The 24228-nt window shown below is 37.3% G+C and overlaps 1 protein-coding gene across 2 annotated transcripts in view; it reads left to right on the plus strand.

Annotated features, from left to right (window-relative positions):
* Window positions 1-23065, plus strand: part of LOC139725466 (BTB/POZ domain-containing protein 8-like) — a 72543-nt gene extending 49478 nt beyond the window's left edge. The window contains exons 7-14 of one of the 2 annotated variants that reach the window (XM_071636543.1): window positions 1309-1405; window positions 2534-2624; window positions 4615-4717; window positions 11887-12078; window positions 13710-13847; window positions 19340-19469; window positions 21124-21188; window positions 22377-23065. In XM_071636543.1, the coding sequence (XP_071492644.1) occupies window positions 4619-4717; window positions 11887-12078; window positions 13710-13847; window positions 19340-19469; window positions 21124-21188; window positions 22377-22595 (843 nt within the window). In that variant the 5' untranslated portion in view covers window positions 1309-1405; window positions 2534-2624; window positions 4615-4618 and the 3' untranslated portion in view covers window positions 22596-23065. Of the gene's footprint in view, window positions 1-1308; window positions 1406-2533; window positions 2625-4614; window positions 4718-11886; window positions 12079-13709; window positions 13848-19339; window positions 19470-21123; window positions 21189-22376 lie in introns of those variants that run through there. The other variant, XM_071636542.1, reaches the window with a different exon arrangement.
* Window positions 23066-24228: the final 1163 nt, after the last annotated feature.

A 24228-nucleotide genomic window follows, 5' to 3' on the forward strand; every position in this document is an offset into this window, starting at 1 on the left:
GTTGTTATGCTCATGATTGTATCCCTCGAACGAGAGTTCGGAGGATACTATGGATTTGGCCTTGTCACATTGCCGCCGCAGCATCTGCAGCGTCCACAGCATCCGCCGCTAGGAGAATTTCATAAAGAAGCGCTCTATCCGGCTGCACTTCTTCTTGAATCATCTTAAGATTTAGCATGAATGTGTATTATGGTAAAACAAAGAAGCCTATAAAAACAGTATTGTTTTTGGTTATGGTGCCTTCGCTTGTTCCGTCTTTACACACAAAAAGGGTACTTTTTTCAGGGACTGTTTGTGTATGCGATGGCTGTGTGTCTTGACAGAAATTTGTCAAGTTAAGTGTATCATAGTCAAGTGTACAACCTATACCTATTGGTGATGCTGCCCCCACTTTTCCACCTTTTACAAGGTCAAAGGTCACCATCAGGTCAAAATTTGCAAAAATGCCTATTTATTCAATAACTTTATTGTTACTGGACAGATTTTATTCACACTTGTTAAGGAGGTGCATGGTTGGTTATTGTACATGTAGGACACAACAGTTTTGTGATGACAGAGCCCTTAGTGTTCGGACTCGGATGCCATGTCACATTTTTGGTGTATATGCTCTATCAGCCACATTTCTTGTCAGATTTTATGTAAACTTGCTGTGGGATGTTAGCAGGGGGTTATTCTACAGGTAACAAAAGTTTCAATTGGCAGCACCCTCATTGTTCCAACTTTTAAAAGGATGGCATTTCATATTTCCTGTACGTGCTATACCAGCCTGATGTCTCCTTGGACTTTATTTCAGACTTGCATAGGAGGTGTTTTGGATGGTAATTCTACATGTACATGTAGGACACAACCGTTTGTGGTGACAGTGCCCTCAGTGCTCTGATTTGGATGCCATGTCACATTTCTTTGTTTGTGCTCTATCAGCCACATTTCGTGTCGGATTTTATTCAAACTTGCTATTGAGGTTTCTGGGTAGTTATTCTAGGTAATAAAAGTTTTCATTGACAGTGCCGACATTGTTCAGACTTTTGTCGGATGACGTGTCATATTCCTTGTATGTGCTATACCAGACTCTTTGTTCATCTTATTTCACTGTATCCTGCGACGGTTACCATATTATACAACATTTTGGCCTAAAAAGTCATCCAGATGGGGCATAGGGGACGGGTTTGGGGGATACACCGGTGCTCGAACAGGTCCCCCGTTGCGAGCGCTCTTGTTTGAGATACTTTCTTCATAGTACCAATGTAAATTCTGTACAATATCATAATTTGATATATGTAACAATGTCGATACTTTTTTGTTTGGCAGGGATGTGCTGCAGGCAGCTGACATGTATGGACTAGAGGGTCTTAAAGAGGTGACTGCTTTCTATCTGAAAAGAGAATGGTGTCATTTTTTCCATAAGGTAATTAAAGTATGATTATTGTATGTCATGTTGTCTGCATTTTGCAAAGCTCGCAACTCCATCTTTTTTGTAATTGAATCAGTGCCTCTGAATATTATTGCATATCAATTATTGGAGAAGGATTAAATGGAACAGATTAAATCCACTCATTCATTCATAATTGGAAAGAAAATTTAATTTTAAAAAAAATATCGCCAGCTTGAGATGGAAGCAGGAACTTGTCTTCTAGATACACTGTAGAGTGTCTGGTCACAAATCAAGTCATAAGTTTAGCATTTAAGCTTTTGAAAACTCTGCAACTAAATCGAGCAATTACATGTGAACAACAAAAAGCTGAAATAAAAGAAAATTTTTCTTCTCGTTTGTGAAATGCTAAATATGAATAGTATTCTGAGTAATGTCTGATATAAAGATACAGCTTCAAACCACATAACACAGTTTCTGCAACTTGCTGGATTTGAAGGTAATACAATAAATGACCTTCAGATATGTATTACCTTTTTATAAACTGCAGAAATTTTACTAACTTTTTCTCACATATTCAATATTGATTGCAAATTCGAGGGGATAAAATTGTTGATGCATTAATCTTATCTCATCAAGATACTAGTGAAGAAAGGTATAGAAATGAGTAAGACCACCAAGAGATTGAAAAAGCACTTATCCATCTTGAATTAGAGTTTAGCTGCAAGACTTGTCTGCCAAGAAATAACTTTCAAACCATTACTCCACGTACAAATAAACTTGGGTTAGAGATGTACTTGGGGAATTTTATGTTATGATGCTGTGCAAGATCATATATTTACATGTAGGTCAGTAATAGGGTCACATGTTCCAAATTACAATGTACTTTTAAGTCAACTTTACGAGGAACTCGATTCGCACCATTGTGTCTGCTTGCGGGTGGTACATGCTTCAATGCACATGTAGAAGTAGAGTATACAATGACAGGGACACAAAATAGAAATACCCAAAACACAAAAGTGCTTTTCAATGTTGAAAAAGAGGTAAGTAGGACACCATCACTTAAAGAAACTAATAGTTCTCGTAACAAAGACAAAAGTATTTTAAGGTTTTTTTAATACAATTTTTCCCCAAACTGTGATATTTTTGATTTCATCCTTACAGCCATTGTGTGCAGACTGCATGTTACTTATTCCCCACTGCTATGCACTGAGTGAGAGCTTGGTCTCCCACAGTTGTCACATGCAAGCTTGAGGTAGGTGATCTTGTTTTCATTATGCGTTGTGTGCTATTTTTTACGTCAGCTCAGTTCATGACGTAGAGAGCTACTTCATGCACCGATCATATGAGGGCGCCATTTTATTTTTTATAGGTTGCATCCCAGCGTAATATTAAGCTACTTTTCAGCGCGACGCAGGGACGAAGAGAACGTCCAGCTCAAGCGTTGTCTCGAACATCCGCGCAGCAAATCTAAAGCTCCCTAATAATGGTGGTGGTGGTGTGTGTGTGTGTGTTGGGGGGGGGGGATGCTAGAGCAGGGCCCAATATTCTTTAGTTTGGCAGCAATATTATAGCAGTCATGTTATGTTGACAAATATGATTGCAATTGAGGAAAAGCATGTTCAAATTTTAGTCTATTAGGTAACTAATACTGTAAAGGTGGATATTGTCGTGAGATCTAATTTTTCCGCGCTTGGCCAGGTAAGAAGAGTTTCGCGTGGTTTTAATTCTTCGGAATCAAAACATTAACTACTAGAACATTTGGCAAGCAAAAATATTTGCGTGCTTTTATTTTTGCACTAGTTTCTGGTTGCGTGAAATGTGCGAAAATTTAAACACTGCAAAAATTTCCACTTTTACAGTACATGAAAATGTCTGCTTCATGCATGCACAGCTGTGTTTTTACATCACTTTATACCTTTGCATTTTTGGCAGTTTGTCGTCGTATATATATATATATATATATGTATATATATATATATATATATATTTTTTTTTTTAATATTAGTACTTTACAGAGACACATTTTTATAATCTACAAGTGATCTGAAGTATTGTTGGCACAATATGAGTAGAGATATGAAACATCAATTGATCAATGTAAAGCCTTGTTGAATGTCAACGGTTGACAGATTTGATATTAACAGGTGTGTAGCATGTAGCACAGATACATTAGTAGGTCAACATCACGGATGGCCTTGTTTTGAATTACAAGCTTTAGTTTGGAGTCAGCCCAATGACAGACCTGGAATACAGAAATCCATGGGCACAATCTACAATGTACATGATACTTTGCTTACTCCTGACCAATGTAAAACCATTAAAGATATATAGCAAATGAAATGATGCGTAAAGAGGAAAATTTGATCCAAAAAATGACCTAAGAATAAGTCTGATACAACCAGATTTATTTAACATTTGAGCTGAAAAGCAGGAAAGAATGTTTCTGTTTTATTCATCACATACTGTAAAACCAGAAATATTCTCAGCATTAAATTTTTATGAATTGCCCACTGACATTCAATGCAAATAGTGTAGACAGGAGCTTGTGCATGTATTTTAATTTTGCAAATCTTGGTTGGTAAAATCTTATCCAGTACTCAGGGGTCAAATTTAAAGAAACATAGTCATAACTGTAAGTGTTTCCTATCAGCTTTCATGCTCATACAGTGTGCAACTTGTATTTTCATAATGCGTGACTGTGATCATTAATTATTGCAATTTTAGAAAGCAGTGTCTCACATCTCATTAAGTATGCAAAGTGCACAGAAAAGTGCTGCATGCCCCTCCTACATGTAAATCTCAGGTTTCTGCCTCAGTACTTATGGTGTTATGGTCTGACTGCCAGAGTTCTCTCACATTTAATACCTCAATTCATAGACGTTCTGAAAGAGCAAAGCATTCCACATGGAATTTATTTTGAAGTTGCTGTATTGTTTACACAGTTGTGACAGCAGTCATTACCCTTTTTGTTACTATCATTGCTTTGTGTCTTACTGGGTTTTGTTTTTTGCTTTTTGTGTGAAGACCTTTGTAAATATTAGTCTCAGTGAAGACCTGCAATATATTAATTCTCTGCATTTTTTTTTTTTTGTTTGGGGGGGGGGGAATATTTTGTAAATGTTATGTATTTAGAAGGCAAAACTTTAGTAGTGGCATTTATGTCAGGAATTATGATTTTGAAGCATTAAAAGCAGGAAACATTTTTTCGAGGATCTCCATTTATTTTGATCTCTTTTTGACAGATGGATGACCAAACACCTAGATCGCTTCTGGGCTCAGAAAGTTTTTGCTAGCCTACCTCTGCCACTGATGAACAAATGCTCTGAAGATGTGATTGACCAGCTGGTAAGAATTCTTGTAGCTGAAGTCGTGAGGATTCTTTTGTCATATTATGTCGCCCAGGACACCAGTACTGCTCAATCTTTAAATGACACTTTCATGCTAAACGAGAAACTTAGTAGAACAAGATCAGCTTTATTGAGATGCACTTGTAATGATATGCCTGCAGCAGTCCCAAGAGCAAGACTTGTCAACCCCAGCATTATCCTACAGAGTAGCATGTAAGTAAATGCAAACTTGACACTAATAGTTTATTTTCCTTCTGTAAAGAAGGGGGACATTTTTATGCCTCTGCCACCAAGTGTCGCCGGAGGCATTATGTTTTTGGGTTGTCTGTACTTTCGTCCTTCTGTCCATCCTTCCGTCCGTCCGTAATTAATTTTGTGGACAGCATAACTGAAAAAACGTGAGATATCCTAATGAGACTTGGTATGTATATGCATAAGTGGATGAAGTTGTGCCTATGAACTTTTGAGTGTACATGCTTAAGGTCAAAGGTCAAGGTCAAATGCTCAAAATTTCACAAGTTTGTGTATACATGTATTACCCAAGAAAGATTCTTTAGAAAAAAGTTTTGCAATGTGAGGTCAAAGGTCAAATATCAATGGTCATGTGAAAGTGCTCAAATTCCCCTTTTTCCCCATGTCTCGGAAATGGTCCAAGGTATCCTCATGGAACTTAGAACATGTGCATGTACTCCCTGACAATGATTCTCTTTGAAATTTGGGGGTCACGGGGTCAAAGGTCTAAAGATCAAAGTCAACTCCTTAAGATTCACTATTTCCCTCATATCTATGCAATGTGTCAAGGGTTTTTCTTTATATACATGTATTACCAAATAGAAATTCTCTAGGAAAGTTTTTGGGTCAAAGGTCAAAAGGTTAAAGGTCAAGTGAAAAGGCTACATTCCACTTCCTCCATATCTCGAAGCGGCTCAAGGTATCATCATGGAACTTCGTACATATATATGCATGTACTGACTGTCAGTGATTCCCTGGGTAATTTTGGGGTCATGGGGTCAAAGTTCAAGGATCAAAGGCCAGGTTGAAATGCTAAAATTTTACTATTTGATGCTGAAATTACACTTTTTCTCCATACTTTGGAAATTAGTCAATGCATATATAAGGGTTAAAGGTCAAGTAACAATCGTCAAAGCCCCTAATACCTGCTCCCTTAAACGATATAGCCATTGATCCAATTAACCTACTTCAAGGAAAGTGAACAATCGCCACATTTGTTACAAATATGTCATTTTAAGTTTTTGCTAATTATGTGAAATTGTCATCACTCATTGTCAAGACGTACATTGTACTATAGACTTATTGGGAGAACCATGCGTTGTGGCAGATGCATACCAGTCGCCATAGCAACATTTCTAGTAAACCATACATTGCCGGGTCCAGGATAAAAATGTCAGTAAAAATTGTAAGGGTAGAAATGTCAGGGGAAGAAGTGTCAAAAGTAAAAATGTCAATAGAAAAAATGTACTCTTTGCCATCCTTTCCTCATAGCCGTCATAAATTTTGATAATTGCCAATAATGCTTGTCAATGACATAGGTCAATTCAATTCAATTCAATCCAATTTTCTGTTTTACAACAATAAGAATAACATGATATACATCTCACTTTCTTTAGTGATAGAAATCATGTAAACAAAACAATTTGGATTTGACAGTGTAAACAATATGCACTTTGCGAAAAATGGAGGGACCCACTAAAAAGACAATGCTTGTAAAGTGTAGGCCCTTCATGAAAGAAAGACAAAAGTCAATGAAAATATTGGTAAAAATTGGCATCAAAACAACAGCAAAGGTCTCTGACATGTTTATATAAATCACAATCAAATAGAAGAAATTGATTCTGCCTGTATGCCAGTTGTTTAGCAACTTTCTCTATAGTTTACTGCTAATCCTGTTATAAATGAATATGAAAGAAAAATAAAGCCCCAAGCAGTCATTGTACAGACATTTTATCTTACCAATTACTATAAATTAAAATGTGTATGATGCATGAAATAGATTTGCTATATAAACATCCCTTTATGTCAGGTCACATATCTATTATACCTCACAGGCCCACATAGTTTTGATTTTTTTTTTCTCCATGTGCATACTGCTCTTGATGCTGTCATGTTTTCCTGTGAACTTTACTATTTGAAAAATAAACACGACAGGTGGAGCAAATGATTTAATTATAGTAAGTTAATGCTCAAATGTTTCCACCGTGATTAACATTGTAACCTCTGGCATATTTTGCTCTTGAATTTTTATTCCTCAGCCAAGGAAGTGTCGCTGGAGGCATTATGTTTTTGGGTTGTCCGTCCGTAATCAGTTTTGTGGACAGCGAAACTAAAAAACTGTTTGAGGTATCCAAATGAAATTTGGCATGCATGTGTATGAGTGGGTAAAGTTGTGTGTATCAACTTTTGGGTGCACATGCTTAAGGTCAAAGGTCAAAATGTCAAGGTCAAATGCTCAAAATTTCACTTTTTCCCGGATATCTATGCAATATCTTGAAACTTAGTTTATAAACGTACATGTACTACCAAATAAAGATTCTCCAGAGAGAGTTTGGGGTCATGAGGTCAAAGGTCAAGTTAAAATGTTCAAATTTCACTTTTTTTCCCTATATTTCGCAAATTGTTCGAGGTATCTTCATGGAACTGAGTAGGCCTACATATGCATGTACTGACTGGCAGTGATTATCTAGGGAATTTGGGGTCACTGGTGAAAGGTCAGGGCAGAAGGTCAAGGTCATCTCAAAATTTCACTATTTCCCCCATATTTATGCAATGCCTACAGGATTTTCTTCAAACTTGATATATACATGTATTACTATTGAGATTCTTTTGGAAGTTTTGGAAGTCTCAGACATTTTTGCGAGATGTTGTTTTTGCGAATTGAAATCGAGGCTATCGAATGTGTACTATTACCCCAGCGCATGGGCACTTTTTTGCATGTTGTTAAATTTGCGATCCAACACTGATTCGCGAAATTCGTGAAAATAGCAGCTTATTGAGTAATGCATATTTATGCATCTTTTACCTGACAGTGATTCTCTTGGGAATTTTAGGGTCATGGGGTCAGAGGTCAAGGGGCCAAATGCTAGGTTAAAATGCAAATATTTTACTATTCAGTGCTGAAATCACTTTTTCTCCAAACCTTGAAAATTACTTAATGCATAAACTTTAAAAAGGGTCAAAGGTCAAGTAAGTGTCCTCAAATCCCCAAATACCTGCACTCTTTAGATGATACTTCCATTCATCCAATTAAACCTAGTTCAAGGTTAGTGAACATTCAACACATTTGTGACAAACCTGTCATTTTAATATTTGCCAATTATGTGAAACTGTCATCACACATTGTCAAGACATTGTACTATAGACCTATTAGGAGAATCATGCATTACCGAGGAGGCATTGCCAGTCGCCTTTGCAACATTTGTATTTCATCTTTATTTCTGACACATCCACTTCTGCCATCTTACCTCTTTACATTCGCCCCAGATATTCATATCTGACATTTTCCCCGACATTTTTGCCTTTGACATGTTTACTGGCCATTTTAATAAGTGACATATTTACCCCTCTCTCTCTCTGTTCTGCCATAGACGTCACTGCCCGTTGGCGATCACTGATTTACCCCTGATACTTCTATTTGTGACATTTTTACCTGACATTTTTCCTTGACATTTTTACCTGACATTTTTACCTTGACATTTTTACCCGTGATGTTTTTAAACCTGACATTTTTCCCTCCGACAAATTTTCATGCAACAGTTTAACTACCACCGGCATCTTTACCCGGCACCATATTACAACTCTTACATTGCTGCGTGAATGTATGATAATGCTTAAGTCGACATCGCATAAGTCGACAACTCGCTTAAGTCGACACGATAAAAAAGTCCCGATTTTTGCCTTTGTTATTCCTTGAAAGTTTCTTCGTCTTAGTCCACATTTATAAGTCGACAACTCGCGTAAGTCGACCTGATTTTTGAGTGCCAACTGAGTTGAAATACGTGTTAATTCCCTCGTCTAAGTCGACATAATTTTTTCGCTCAAAATCTTATCGCCATTCTCTGAAAAAAGAATTGTTTTCCCGCTCCGATGCGCAGCATTTGTACTCGGTAATTCGCTAGTGTACGGCGCGGTACTGTTCGCACCATGCGTCCATTGTCTTGTACATGTACGTCAGAATAGAGAGGGCATACACTCATTTACATTGGAGAGTTACTTGTACCCAAAGCAGTTCACTTTCCCCTTTTTCTCCTTCTCGTTATTCTCAAAACGCACAAATTTTGTACACCTATAGGTCCTAGTAGAGAATCATTATCAGAACATGAAATTGGTGTTTCCGTTTATCCGAATATTCTAACGTTAATTACTAGTATTCCGAAGCGGTATTAGAAACCTGGGCCTGTTTTTAGAAAATTAATTAAAATGCAACTACATGTAATTAAATGCAACTTAAAATCAAATGGCGGTGCATCAAATCATGAGCAACTTTGCACATAAACGCAAGTGCGTTGCTGAAAAGGCTTGCGTTTAATAAACATATGAAACTAGAAAATAGTTGTACAAACCTGAAACTCAGTTGCGTATAAACGCTAAACTCTAAAAATCAAATGAAGTCCATCAAATCACATGCAACACTGTATTCAAACGCAAGAGTGTTGCAAAGAAGACTTGCGGTTTTCACAAGAAACTAGAAACTGCGTTTAAAAGCATCTCTTAACATCTACGGAGGTGCGTTATTGTTGAAAAGTCTTGCATTATTTTTTTTATCTCGTACGCAAAATCAAAGATTAAACGCAACTCTGAAAATCAAATGCAATTGCAAGTACATCACATCACACGGAACGCTGAAAAGAATTGTGTTTGATGATCATACGAAACCAGAAAATTGAAGGGAACTTTTTTTTAAAAACTCAATTGCGTTTAAATGCAATTCTAAAAATCAAATGCAAGTCCATCAAATCACACGCAACGCTGTATCTAAACGCAAGAGCGTTGCAGAGAAGACTTGCAGTTTTTGTACGAAACTATAAGAAACTGCGTTTAAACGCATCTCTAAACATCTACGTAAGTGCGTTTTTGTTGAAAAGACTTGCATTATTTTTATTTCGTGCGCAAAATTAAGAATTGAACGCAACCCCGAAAATCAAATGCAAGTCCATCAAATCACACGGAACGCTGAAAAGACTTGCGTTTGATAATCATCCGAAACTAGAAAATTGTAAGAAACTTAAACTCAATTGCGTTTAAATGCAATTCTAAAAATCAAATGCAAGTTCAACAAATCACAAGCAACGTTGTACATGTATTTAAGACGCAAGAGCGTTGCAGAAAAGACTTGCGGTTTTTAAATGAAACTAGAAACTGCGTTTAAACGCTTAAAAACTATACGGAAGTGTGTTATTTTTTGAAAGACTTGCATTATTTTTTATTTCGTAACAGAACTTTCGCCGTGACTGAACTTAGTCTGCACTAGCAGGGGAAAGACATCACAACATTTACACGTTTCAAACTACCGAAACGCATGCTGCTTCACGAAATGTCAATGAAAAAATAGTAGCAAATTATTGTTACAGTTCGCTCTGCCGAAGGTTTAAATCTCAGTCCGAAGTTAAATTAGTGTGACGATGGAAAGAGATTTGTCTTTACGAAGGTTAGTATATCCCAAAAGATGTCGTTTTCGGACTAACAAACTTTTCTTCTTCTTTTTATTTCAGACTGGCCCGCGCCGTACAGAGCGGTTATGTTGTGAATCGCAGAGCGCGAAAACAATTCATTTTCAGAGTATGGCAATAGAAATTTAAGCAAAACAAATATGGCGACTTAGGGAAGGAAAATCACACATGTTATTTCAACTCGGTCGGCACTGAAAAATCATCTCGACAGAATCATACAAATTTACACACATATCTTCGCAGCAACGCACTTGAATTTAAATTGCAAAGCCGCATGCAATTTGGGGAATATGTGTTTGATTTTTCAAATCAAATTTAAAACGTACAGTGTCTAGAAACGGGCCCAGGTTTCTGATCCCGCTCTCTCAAAATCTCTGTAGAGATTTGGGAATTGTGCGTTGTCGTTACTAATCCACATGAGATTTATGCATGAACTGAAACATAATTGTTGCTAATGTCAGTAGGTATGTTTTGGCGGCAAAAGGAGTAAGATCTGGGTAGCGATCCGCATCATGATCTTACTCTGTATAGAGTAAAATATCCCGTTTGCGGCAGTTTAAGCATTGTTAAGAGTTTTTCCAACTTGTAAACAAATCAGGCAAATTATTTTCAACCATGTCATATATCATAGACAAGATTATTCATTAACGCGATTGTTTTCATGAAAGAAATTTACCATTGACCAACGTAGTTTTCATGATTTACCAGGGCAAAACCCGGCACAATTTTCGCCGATAAGGGCGATATGCGACGTAGTATTTCTGCTTGCGGCACGATGTACAATCCCTATGCAATACGCGCGTGCTCTGCGATCTTTAGCTGAACGCCTTCACATTTCTCGCGAACATTGCATAAGCGCCAATTCCCATTGCGAAAGCACGTGAAAATAGCGTGCGCACATGCATTGGCCGCAAACAAGATCGCAATTCTGGCGGTGTTGTTGATGTCTTTCTCGTGTTTTTCTCATTTTTTTTCGATGGCGGCCCACATCGGCTCGCGAAAATTCTATTTTACGTGAGGATATGTTTTCAAAATCCATGAACATTGAGAAAACGACAAAAAATCCAGTTTCTTGGACCATTGTTTCTTAACTGTTATGTTAAGAAGTACCGAAAATTTCATTTTGGATGCGATATGTTGTCATTTAGGTGAGAAAATTTCACTTTCGTCAGAGATCGTGCTCATTTTATCGGTTGGTTTTTGTTGATTGCTAGTGTGTTAGTATATGTGTAGTGTGCATGTAACAGTGCAATGCTGTGTTTAGCTGTATATTACCGTGTATGTTGTACCTGCCGCGAACGGCTGCACGGCCGCTTACTGACGCAGTTACTCTAGGGGAAATTAGTTTTCATTTATAAGTCGACAAAATGTCGACTTACACGTAAGTCGACTTTCGCGTAAGTCGACATGTTTTTCTCAGTCCCAATTATGTCGACTTACGCGAGGTTGACTGTATGTGTTTCCATCCTCCACACACCTTTAGACAGCTGACACTGTGATGGAGATGTTATTTAAACTAGACAAGGTTAAGAATCAACTACCACCTGGCCAGACATCATGGGCTGAGCCTGTCAAACAGCTGGTGGCGAGGACTCAAGAGAAGGTTCTGGACTATTCAATTAGGAGGTTCAAGGCCATCATCACATTAGCTGGATTTGAAGAAAAATACTTGATGGTAAAAATCCTAGTCTTTCTTCCTCTCTCTTTCACCTACCTTGCATGGTGTGTGAATGTGTGTGTGTGTGTGTGTGTGTGTATGTGTGAACTATGATCATTTTAGACACTTGAGACAAAGCAAGATTTGCAATCATTTACTGCAATGAAATAAAAGGAAAACTCAAATGTACATGATAGTGATTCAATTCATCCAACCATTATCCTCATCTTGGAATAGGATAGGCCCTACAATTGAATGGGTGGTAGCTTTGACTCTTATTAATGTCTTTAGCTGTCTTTTTAATTTCTTGTCATCTTTATTTCCTGTACTTGCTTTAGATATCACATAATTGATGTCAGGGTTATTTTGATCGTCTCTACGCTGTCACAGGTTCGCAAGTGCAGGCAATTTTGCAATGACAAAAAAGAAAGAAATAAGATGTTCTGTGAAATTCACATCAACCCCCCCCCCCCCAAAAAAAAAAAAATAAATAAATAAATAAATAAAATGATTTTTCAGTTGAATGAAAATATCTATTTGGTTCAGCGAGGCTGATTTTGACATTTTAGTGTTTTCTGAGAATGTCCTCTGTGGAATCTTAACTCAAAGCTTAGTAAACGTGAAATCAGATACATACTGTAAAAAGAGGAATGTTTGCGAGCATTTTAATTCACAAATTTGCAAGAGCCAAGATTCGCAAAATTGAAATGCATGCGAAAGTTCTTGTTTACACTATATGCATTGAATGTTAGAGACAACTCGCGAAAAAGGCTGTTGTCTCCAATTCCTGAAAATGCACTGCAAAAACGTGTGTTTTATAGTAGTGTTTTTAATCATTTTGAACACCTATATTGTTCCTGTCTGAAATTGGGATTCTCTATATCCCACCCATGAAGTGTACTATAGCTTGTATAAAGACCCCACAGAACCTTCCAGCAGACTACTAAAACGTTTAAGTAAATTATAGAATGTTCTTAATCAGTGTACCAGATTTGGGGTTAACCTGATAATCCTGTCACAGAGGTTGCAATAGCGTATTAAACCCCCTATTCTACATGCAGTAAGGTATGGCTCGATTCAGTAGACCCTTCACTTCAAAGTTTCTTTTCTCAAAAGTATCATTTTGGCATGTTTGATTTTCTGTCATTTTTTTATTTATTTTTATTTTTTTGATGGGTTCTCGACATCCCATTTTGGTAAGTCATATGCCATTAGAACATTAAATTTCTCCTTTAGGATTTCACAGCAGTTAAAATAATAGCTTGCAGCTATGCATGTATGACTCTTGAATTTAGTACCACATGAGCTGTGGCACATTCACACACAATTGGTTACACAGATGAAATGGTATTTCTGCGGAGACATGTCCTTTTATATTTTAAGCTACTTTTATTTATGAAACTGCCAAATTTCATGAATGATGTGAGAAATATCAGTTGACAAAGGAAATGTTTAGTAAAGCTCCCTTCAATGAATTAACAGAAAATTTGTTAAGTTTGCAAGGCTGTCTTACTGAGAATCACCGACTCCTGGCACCATTTCCTATTGCAAGAATCCTCCAAACTTCAATTCTGCTCTGCTACTATGTGATTATTTTGATTGTCATCTCAACTTGATATAGCACAGGGGATTTTGCTTCTCTTCCTTAGGGGATGGGCTGGAAGAGAGATGTGGTGGAACTACTATTTAACAAGATGCTTTCTGACGGGTCTTTGGAGCACTGGCCTACCTTCATCCAGACTACACAAGACATGCTTGCAAGAGAGTCAGCATCCGAGTGGAATGCAGTGAGTAACCTGTACTACATCGAATATGTTTCCTACGAAGGTACTATGCAGTACAAATACTTGTTGACTTGTGTTGAGTCATAATACTCTTGATTATCAGTTACATGTCCAAGAGAATATCTAAATATGTCCCATATATTTAATAATACTATTTCTTCTGCCATATTTTCTGGTGTATAATCTGCACTCCCACTTTTGCACCATGGAGGGAGGAAAAAATAGTAAATCAAGATTTTAAAAAAAAAGGCCTGGGGATAATGAAAAGGGGAAACCAGGGCCCTGTTTCATTAAGAGTGGTGATTGATCGTATGCCACAATGTGAATTGAGCAGGAGTTCAATCATGATTTAAAGTCTGTTTCATAGAGATACTTACACTTGATTGCAAAAAAAAAAGAATCAAGTTAAACTTTTACCAGATCAAGCGTAACTTTATGACTGAAAGGAATCGAGCGTAAGTCTAGGAACTAAAATCAACACAGGATTTGGTGTAATGAAATACAAATAGAATATTACTGTCAGCATGTCTCATCAATCTCATCTCTTCCAGTCTGAGGCAGGCTTACACTAGATTTAACTGAGCTACATACGCCTGACGAATTCCATTATGAACTTATTAATGAACCATTATGAATGCTCATTACTTTAATAGCATAGTTGTAATTCATTTTGTGTAGTGCTGTGGGGACTCTTACCACCTCCCCACATACATGTACATGTACATGTGTGTGCGTGAAAGCTGAATTGAATGAGTGGGGATCAGAGGTGAGGCCGAGGGAGCTCAGAGGACTACACAGTAGCCTAGACCTATGTCACAATTATGCCAAAACTTTATATCCTGAATTCAGTGTTCCATTCATTTCATCAATTACATCAGGGTAGACTTAACTTGTGAAATATTTCTCCATTCCTATATGTTGTAGGCCTACTAGACAACCATCAAAAAAATGATCATTCTTCATTTGTACATAAAACCCACTGGACTGCATCTATGCAGCTGAGTTGAGCTGTACAATACCACCCACTCACAGTCACCCACACCGCAAGTGTAAAGACTTCAAAGACAGAGCACTGTATCTAGGCCAGTGTGCACACTCGAAGCCAAGCACTAGCACAGATAATTTTCTGTCTCGTAAAGTGTAACCATATTATATTCTTTTCGTAACATAAATGCCATGCTTCTTTTGAGGGGTTTTGAGTAAGAATGGCATAACAACATGGATAGATATAGTCCATGCTGAAAATGCCCAAAAGGAAAAATATTCTACTGCATTATTGAAACAAATGGTGGATCTCTTTACGTTAGTGACAGTGATACAAACTTGCCACATGAAATGTGTGGCACTAATATAAGCCTACATTCATATCTAGGTAGATGTTTCAAATTCACCTTTATCAAGACACACCAAAATCACAGGAAATACTTCATAACTCATATTCCGTCACTCATTTAGATTTAAACCAAATCGGATATTGGGAAGCATTGTTATCAATGTCCACTAGCATGTCATTGCCAGCTTCGCCATTATATGAGCTGCTGCCTACACAATCTGAAACTAAAGTTAGCTAAGTATCTTATTTTACACATGTATGAGATATTGCATGTTGTTGCTCAAAACAATTCACTCTTTGTGAGCTTTGCATCGTCTGCTGCTTTACAGTCTGACAGTGAAATTACACTGTCTTGTAATCACTTGTGGGCACGTATGAGGGTGTCAAACTCCATTGCAGAAAACTGAAACATGATCTATGCCAACTTTGTAACAGACAAATTATTTTATTTTCTAGGAGTAGGTTGTTTGTTTGGATCCAGTATTCAGCATGTTCGCTATTTCCTTTCCTTAGGTGGATTTTTTAATTTGAAAGCTAGTACACATCAAGTAGATTTTAATAGCATTTCTTCAAACAAGAATTCTGTATGTAACATATGGAGTTACCAAGGTTGAATGAGCATTAAGGAGAATTTGGCCTGGAAAAATATGTTTGAGTTTATTGAGGATACCGGTATTGATAGAAGGGATATTGCTGAGATAATCAATGTGCGAATTTGAAAGGAAGGCACTATCATCAACGAGAACCTTGCAATTTTGGACAATTAATTTGGTTTAAATCAATGTCATTGATTTTAATGTGACAGGGAAGTATTGTTGAATTAATACAAAAAATCATACAGTAATATATATATTTGCAAGACCTGAAAATCTGGCTTACATCTAATGGCCTTAAACTAAATGATGATAAATCTGAGTTTCTGTTATTGGGCTCAAAGGATATGTTAAGCAAAGTTGATTATCAATCATGTCATGTCAACATTGGTAGCACTTGCATTACTCCGAAAACAGCCCGTAATTTAGGTGTCATATTTGATCAGGAAATGTCATTTCGAAGTCATGTAACTCATATTCAGCGGAATGTTCGATATCAGTTGCGTAATTTAAGTTTCATAAGGAAATATTTGTCTAAATCTGCCGCTGAGATACTTATTCATGCTGTGATTTCTTCTCGGATGGATTTTTCGAATTCATTGTTATGTAATCTTCCAAAAAGAGATGTCACAAAACTTCACGGTTGCAAAATTCTGCTGCCCGATTGTTAACTTTTACTAATAAGTTTGATTCCATATCACCAGTTCTCCGTTCCTTGCATTGGTTACCTGTAGAAAAAAGGATTATTTTCAAGATTCTGTTATTAGTACATCATTCAGTTCATTCTTTCTCCCCCGCATACATAAGTAATTCTGTTCAAAAATACAGTTTGACACGAAGGCTACGTTCATCATCAGATACATTCATACTCCAAACACCCAGAGTAAAACATGGGTATGGTGATCGTGCTTTTTCCGTTATGGGACCAAAATTGTGGAATCAGTTGCCTGTTCAGTTAAGGGAACTGTCATCTACAGAGTCATTCAAATCCAACCTTAAAACTTATCTGTTCCTTTCATACTGAGGACTGTAATTGCTGTATGTCATTAATGTTGGATCAATATTGTATTTTTAATTGGTATATGTTGTATTCTTTATTTGGTATATATTTGTTTTTGTTAACCATTTCCTTCTTTGTTGAAATGTTTGAATATGTATATACACAAATGCATGTAAATATCTTTTCATTTCTGAAGCGCCATGAGCACTGAAAAGTGGACCTGTGCGCTATACAAGTAGCCACTATTATTATTATATATATATTTATGTTTAGAGATAATTTCTTGGCATGTAGCCAAGACTGCACAAATTTAAGTCCTTTGTTGTGTCAGTGAGAGTATCAGCATCAGCATTGCTGTGTGTAAAAAACTAATTTGAGTCATCAGCAGAACATTTTAAGAACAGAATTTAAAAAGAATCTGCAAAATTATGTCATATATTTTTAAAACAAGTTGAAGAACTTGTTTTGTATTTTATTTGTTTGTTTTGAGTGAATTTAAGGTCAAAGTTGATAAAGAAAGCACCATAGGAACAGCACAGATATTTTGAGCTAACACTAGGTGGCACTAGTCATATTCTTAAATTTTACTGCGATGTTAAAGGCACATACCGTTAAAGAGTCAGTGTGTCCAATTTGAGAAATTGTAGGTGAATGGTCCTACATGTACATGCTATCAGATTCTATGTCATTGTGTAAATTTGAGGTAAGGAGAAAATTAGTGTGTGTGACTAGATTGATTATACTCATTAGTGCCCATAGACAGCACTGTTACAGTGAAATATTCAACTGAACATAGATGTGATATTTGTTCATTAGTCTCTTGATAGTGACAGCACAATTCTGTTGTATGCTTCAGTATGCTTTCATGCATTTGAATGTAATACAATGTTAAGTTTAACCATTTCTGATAATGAGCCAACACATTCTTTATAAGCTTTTTATTTTATGCTCCTTCTGATGAAGAATTGCGTATTAAAAAATGGAAACATAGATATCTTCTTTGATAGGAGTGATTATTTTATCAAATTAATAAACGAGGAAACACTTCTGAAATTGTTTATTTATATAATATGTATTAATATACATTGTAGTCATAAACCTGAAAAAAAAATAAACACGGTATGGAATCACTTTGTGCAAGATTTATACAGAAATAAAACAAAAACAAAAAAACAATAACAACAAAACAGTCAATCGTCGAAAAAGCATGCTCTTCAGATTATGGTTGCTGCTGCCATAGACTTGTTTCTATGTAATCAGTCATATACCTCAATTGATGAGTCCTCAATTCTGAGTGGCTGAAATCCGGGCGTAAATTCAACCATTGCTTGCTCTGCACTAGGCCTCGTGCAGTGTGCACGATGGACAACCCTTTCCACAATCTAAAAGCATTGTACAAGGTTCTAGAAGTAATCATTTGTCATGTGTCAGTTGTATCCCGGCAGCATAAATGTTATCTGTAGGAACCACAGAAATTGCTGATTTGCAACCTGACATCATATGCAATCAATAGGACCTCCTGTAAGTGTGATTTCATTTAGTTTTATTCAAAGTATGAAACACAGACTAATAGTTATGCTTGCATTTGTTAAATACATGACTTCCACAGTGAGCGAAACTACTACATACAATGTATGTGCTTTGATTTTCTCAAGCAGACTTTGGCGATTTGGTGGAAAGTTTATCAGCTTGCATGTTTCGTACATGGTGTCCAGTGCATCAGAGAGCAACCTAGACTTTTTATTGCATCACACAAGGCCAAGTTCAAGGCACGACAATGGCAGTGGCTGCAGCCCCCAGGTTCTGCAGGCCCTGCATGTTTCCTGTCACATCCCAACTACAGACCACCTCCAAGTCTTGTTATAGCCCATTATGTGCTATCATGCCCTGTTATGTTTACCTGTTTTACTACAGTTCACTATTTTTCTCATCAGCACTGTTCCTGCTGGGCAATTTTTTTGACTGTTTAAAAATCTGACATGGCATGCATGGCAATCATGGTCCGACATGTTTGTCCATACCGTCCCCCTGCGTAGTCACAAGTTCATCCCTTCTTGTCCATGATGGCCAGAAAATTGATTGCTGTGGCCGCTGGAAACATGGTGTAAATACTGCATTAAACCATGTGCATAAGTAGACTCAACTTTGATAGTATATGCCATTCCTTGAAGCTATTACCACTGTATGAGCACTTGTGCCTTTCATGCCTCAGCAAGGTTGTAAAATATAAAAGCATACCCTTTGGGAGTGGAATCTTGGACAGGACCAGGCAGGGAACTCCTATGTTTTAGCATTGAATGTCCCCCCCCCCCCCCCCCCCCCCCCCCCCCCCAGTTTTCAGCAACATCTGTGTCATTTTAAGTCAGATTTTTATGAAATGTCTGTGTGATGACATTTTCAAGTTTCTGACATTAAAAGTCATGTGCAGTGTACATTGATATACATGTAATAACTAAATAATAACCACTTTGACTTCATTTATGATCAAGTATTGGTGTCAGAATTGTCTTTATCCCTAGTAGTTTCCAACCACTTACATTATATGTGCCATACTTTGTATTTTATACAGGATGCCTGTGCTCTCTTCAAGGATTCATACAGCCGATGTTATAACATGGCGGTCACTAATGCCAGCCTCATTGTTGGGACAGCAGCATGGAATACAATGTCAAAGGATCTGCAAGTGCAGATCAAAAAAGGTTCGTTTCTTTTTCAATATGCTCCTTTGTTACCAGGACAACACACTTATTTGCAATATTTATTTCTACATTTAACAGATTGCTGTATACTGCATAGTTCCATATAATGCAACAAATCGCAATGAAATCTGTGCTCATGTCAATACAAATGAATGATAAAGCTCTGCATATCAAGAGAAAAATAAAACTACGTACAACTGAGCATAGTCGACCAGGATGCCTCTACATATTCTGCAAGCACTTTATCTGCTCTAAGTATCTTACCCTTCATTTACAATTTGGTGATGATTAAAGATCATCACCAAATTGTAAATTTGGTGATGATTAAGGATCATCACCAAATGGTAAATTTGGTGATAATCTTTACCTTTGACCTAGGATTGACTGCAACCCTTGCTGTACAAAGGAAATATTTGCCAATATATTTCTATCCTTTCACATACATTGTAGCATTATTGTTGCATCTTATGTACCTGATAAAATCTAAGGCCAGAAAATGATATTTTAGCAACAGGTTAGTGATCTTTGATCTTTCACCCTTTTGATTGCAGGCAACTTAATTATTCATTTATTTCTCTCCTTTTTTTGATAGTAGACAATATTACCGCTGGAGATTTCTAGCTGAAGCTACTGTATAGCAAGAAAGCATTGTAAACCAAAGTACACTGATGTACACTGAGTAAAGTGACTTCAACACTAGACTGATATTGGGTTTGCAAATAATTGCCAACATATTTCTACCTTGTTGTTATCACTGGACATTTCTTAGCTGAAGTAATGACTGAAAAGAATAAACATTTTCTTGCCAAAGTATAAAGCCAAAGATTAGCGACCTTTGCCCTTTGACATAGAGGAATTTTGTCCAAGATTTGATTAAAACATTTACACCTCTTGTGAACATGCCTTTGCCAGGTACCATTAAAATGCAGTGATTTTTTTTTCCAATAGCAATCTGTTGGAAGGACAGACAGAAGAACAGATGGATTGATGGACAAACACCCTGAAAACATAATTCCTCCACACCCCTCAGTGTGCAACATCTACATTTACATGGTTTCTTCTAATTCAGCAATATGAAGTTAGATGTAGAAAAAAGAGATGATTGATTATGGCTTGTTCCCACTGTTGTACTATCGGCTGTGCATGCAATGATGGGCTTTTGAGAGTTGATTGTTGAATTTTTATTTATGTTGTTAATCACAATCTGCACCACTGTTGAAATCATGGTCTGAATCATTGAGTAATCAAGATAATCGTATCAGATCTTATCAGATCTTGAGGTCAATCGTGGCAGTTGTGTTGATCGTAGAAAAGTTTTGGATGGTTCAAAAATTCTCAACGATCAAAATGATTGCCTCAACTGACCTCCAGATCTGATAAGATCTGATAATCTATGATCTAATATTCTGATATGACTACCACGATTACTTAATGATTCACACCACGATTTCAATCGTGACACAAATTGTGGTACAAATAAACAAAAATAACGCAATCAGCTACTAATGGCTCAACTGTAGCTTGCATAGCAGATTGCATGACAGTGAGAAGGAGCCATTACTATGGGAGAAGAGAGTAAGCAGTACCTGCCCAATGCCATCTTTGCAAACAAATGCATCAAGCTCTATCTCTTTCCTGTTGTTTATACATGTAGATGCTGTAGTTGTGGATGTCAGACAAAGACAGAGAGAAAAGCCTGTCCTGTCAAGTTCTCAGAGAGTAAGGAAACTTTACTTTGTAGCTAACCTTTTTTACTATGTACCTCATAATCTGCCCGATTTGTAATGTTTTTGATGCTCGTGATTATAACTGTTGGGATGACTCTATGTGCAAAGTACAAGATGCAAACCTGGTGAGGTGGTCCTTCCAACACACACACACACACACACACACACACACACACGAGAGAAAGGGCAAATGATGTTTCAGATGATGAGCAGCAGTCAGTATATGATATCAACACAGGGTTGTGCCATACACAAATAAACTAACTTGCAGCAGTCAGTACCGTAGACCCTCGATTATCCCATTTTCTTTGCTTATTTTTTCGATAAAGTTTAAAGATATTTAAGCAAAAGTCCTCATTGCCTGGAAGTCTGCTTTAATCAAATTTGTCCTCTTTGGTGAGCGCACTTTGTATTGCTTTTTACTTCATGTGTATGATGTATTGATATGAAGGTTCTAGTAAGGATAATTACCCCAGACCTTCCCCTGACCCTAACCCTAATCCTAATACCCCCATTCCACACAGATTTTCTCTCATTGGTCACTCATCAGAAACAAAGTTTTTCACTGTCAGCCATGAACCGAAGTGCATCGGATCGCAGTCCGATGAATCCAGCCTGTGTGGGTTGACTATCAGGTCAGTGTCAGACATGTCAGGCTGTGATCCGATGAGGCAAGATCGTCAGATAGGATTAGGGTGTGACATGTCTGACACTCACCTGATAGTCGACCAACTAAATCAGATTCATCAGACTGCAATCCGATACACTTTTGTTGGTGGCCGGAAGCAACAAACTTTGCTTCCGATGAGTGACCAATGAGAAAAAATCTCTGTTGAATGGAAGTATGATCGTGAACCTAGTCCTAAACCTAACCCTTACCCAAATTCCAACCCTAAACCTGACCCTAACTTTAATCTTTACTCCAGCTCTGGATGTTTAGCTGGGGTAATTGTCCCGATACTGATATGAAGTTATCTCCATATCATATTCTGATGTCTCCTTCAACACCCCTGAAGAAGATGCTTGTGATAAATTTTGAGCCGAATTCCACGAACTGTATAGGGCTTAAAATTTGTGTGACAGTAGACCTAAAAATTTCATCAATTTCTTTCAGTCGGATAAAGCTGAGAAATAATTCTTCAACACTAACTTGCTGAAATTCTACTTTTTTCACTCTCAGCCAAAATCCAGCTCAGAGAAGAAGACATTTAACCATCAAAGGAGGTCACATGCATTGTCCTCATCAGCCTCATCAACATCATCTGGAACTACACAGACGTTTGGCCGTGGCAGAGAAGAGGGCAACAGAAGTAGAGTGCAAGGGCAGAGGCAATTAGATGTGACACATGATAGAAGGGGAATGAGACACGTACCTGCAGCTGGAACAAAATCAAAGTAATAGATTAATAGGGTTTAGTGCTCTAATTGACACTTGGTTTGCTAATTATTATAGTAAACAGGTATTGTCCATGGTATGTTGGTATGTTATGGTACTGTTTCATCTGCTAGTCTTCAATGCAGTGATCAACTGTATTGATGACTAAACACTTGGGGAATAGGACAGTAGTGTAAGTTGAAAGAAATCCAGAGCATGTTAAACTCACAGGTGTTTTACATACTAGGCATTACCAAGTCGAAATCGAACAGGTGAAACTTTTGTTTTGGGTAGCCTGGACAAAACTTCCAGAAATGATAGTTTTAGATGCACCGCTGTCAAACAAAGTAAGAATATTGTAGTTTCCCCTTCATGATATTTCTCTCATTGAGCTGTATATCTACTTCCTCTGAGCCTATGTGGGTAGAAGTGAGTTTTGAATGATTGGCGTTATTCTGATCATGAGCCTGGGAGCACGAGCGATGAGTGCGACCGCCATACTCCCGCGCTAAAAATCTGAATGATTGGTGGGATGGCCTGTTTGACCAGTTTGTCGTGACTTAACCCTAAAAAGACTGGGGGGGGGGGGGGGGCTTTTTGGGCCCCCCCCTCGACATATTTCATTTGGGCCCCCCCTCGACATATTTCACAATAAATCTGTAACACAAAAATCTCGCCCCACGACATTTCATTACTTTTTTCTTTAGGGTCTTGCGCAACTTCTGAGACCTTCAAATTCGCGACATCCGGGTATGTGGTACTGAAGTTACGCAATATTTTGTAAGTGCATGTCAGACCCAAAATTGCTCAAAAACGTGAATTCGTGTACAAATTCAATGCAAATTCTGTTTCTGACCAAAATTCATAAATGTATTATTATTTTTACTTTTACTGATCAAAATCAATTAATTTCATGTTGTTTATGATTGGAATAGTGTCGCCGATGATTTCCGACGAAAAAAACAGTAAAAAACAAAAAGTCAAAAACAATGAAATACGTGAGAAATTTTTAAAACAATAAAATACATAAGAAAAATTTTTTGGTACCGCCGTTTTTTTGACGTACATTCAATAAGAATCCTACAAAGAGTACCTAGACCAAAAATTAGCAGTTTTGGACCTTTAATTACAGATTTACAGCCAATTTTTAAAATTTCATGCATAAATTAGCATAATTCATTAAAGATAAATTTGAATTATTGTGAAATAATTACCTATTCAATTTTGTAGATTACCTTGTGGGTGACGCGCGTGCCAATTTATCTTGCGATCACGCAGTCAATGGCCAAGATCTGGGGGGGCCCCAATGAGCCCCCCCCCCAAGTCCTGCGAGGCATCAAAATAGCCCAGTCTTTTTAGGGTTAAGACTTTCGAGGTCCCTAATGCGTTTTTGGCAATGCCTCCACATGTGACCTGGAACGAGGCAATAGTCACATATTGGCTTGCGCCGATGTTGAGATGCTTGTCGATATGGGCTATGCTCTCGGCTGTAATCACGTCTATCTATGGAAGCAGGAACCCGTCAAAAAAATCACTTCCCGACACGTTGTAATTCCACTTGCTACACGTTGCAATTATAATTACAACACGATGTAATTATTTACTACATGTGGCAAATAGAATTACCACATGACATGAATATTTGCTACATGTGGTA

Source organism: Diadema antillarum, unplaced genomic scaffold (assembly GCF_040938485.1).
Source record: "Diadema antillarum isolate AM-2024a unplaced genomic scaffold, OU_Dant_1.0 seq00000043_RagTag, whole genome shotgun sequence".
NCBI lineage: Eukaryota > Metazoa > Echinodermata > Echinoidea > Diadematoida > Diadematidae > Diadema > Diadema antillarum.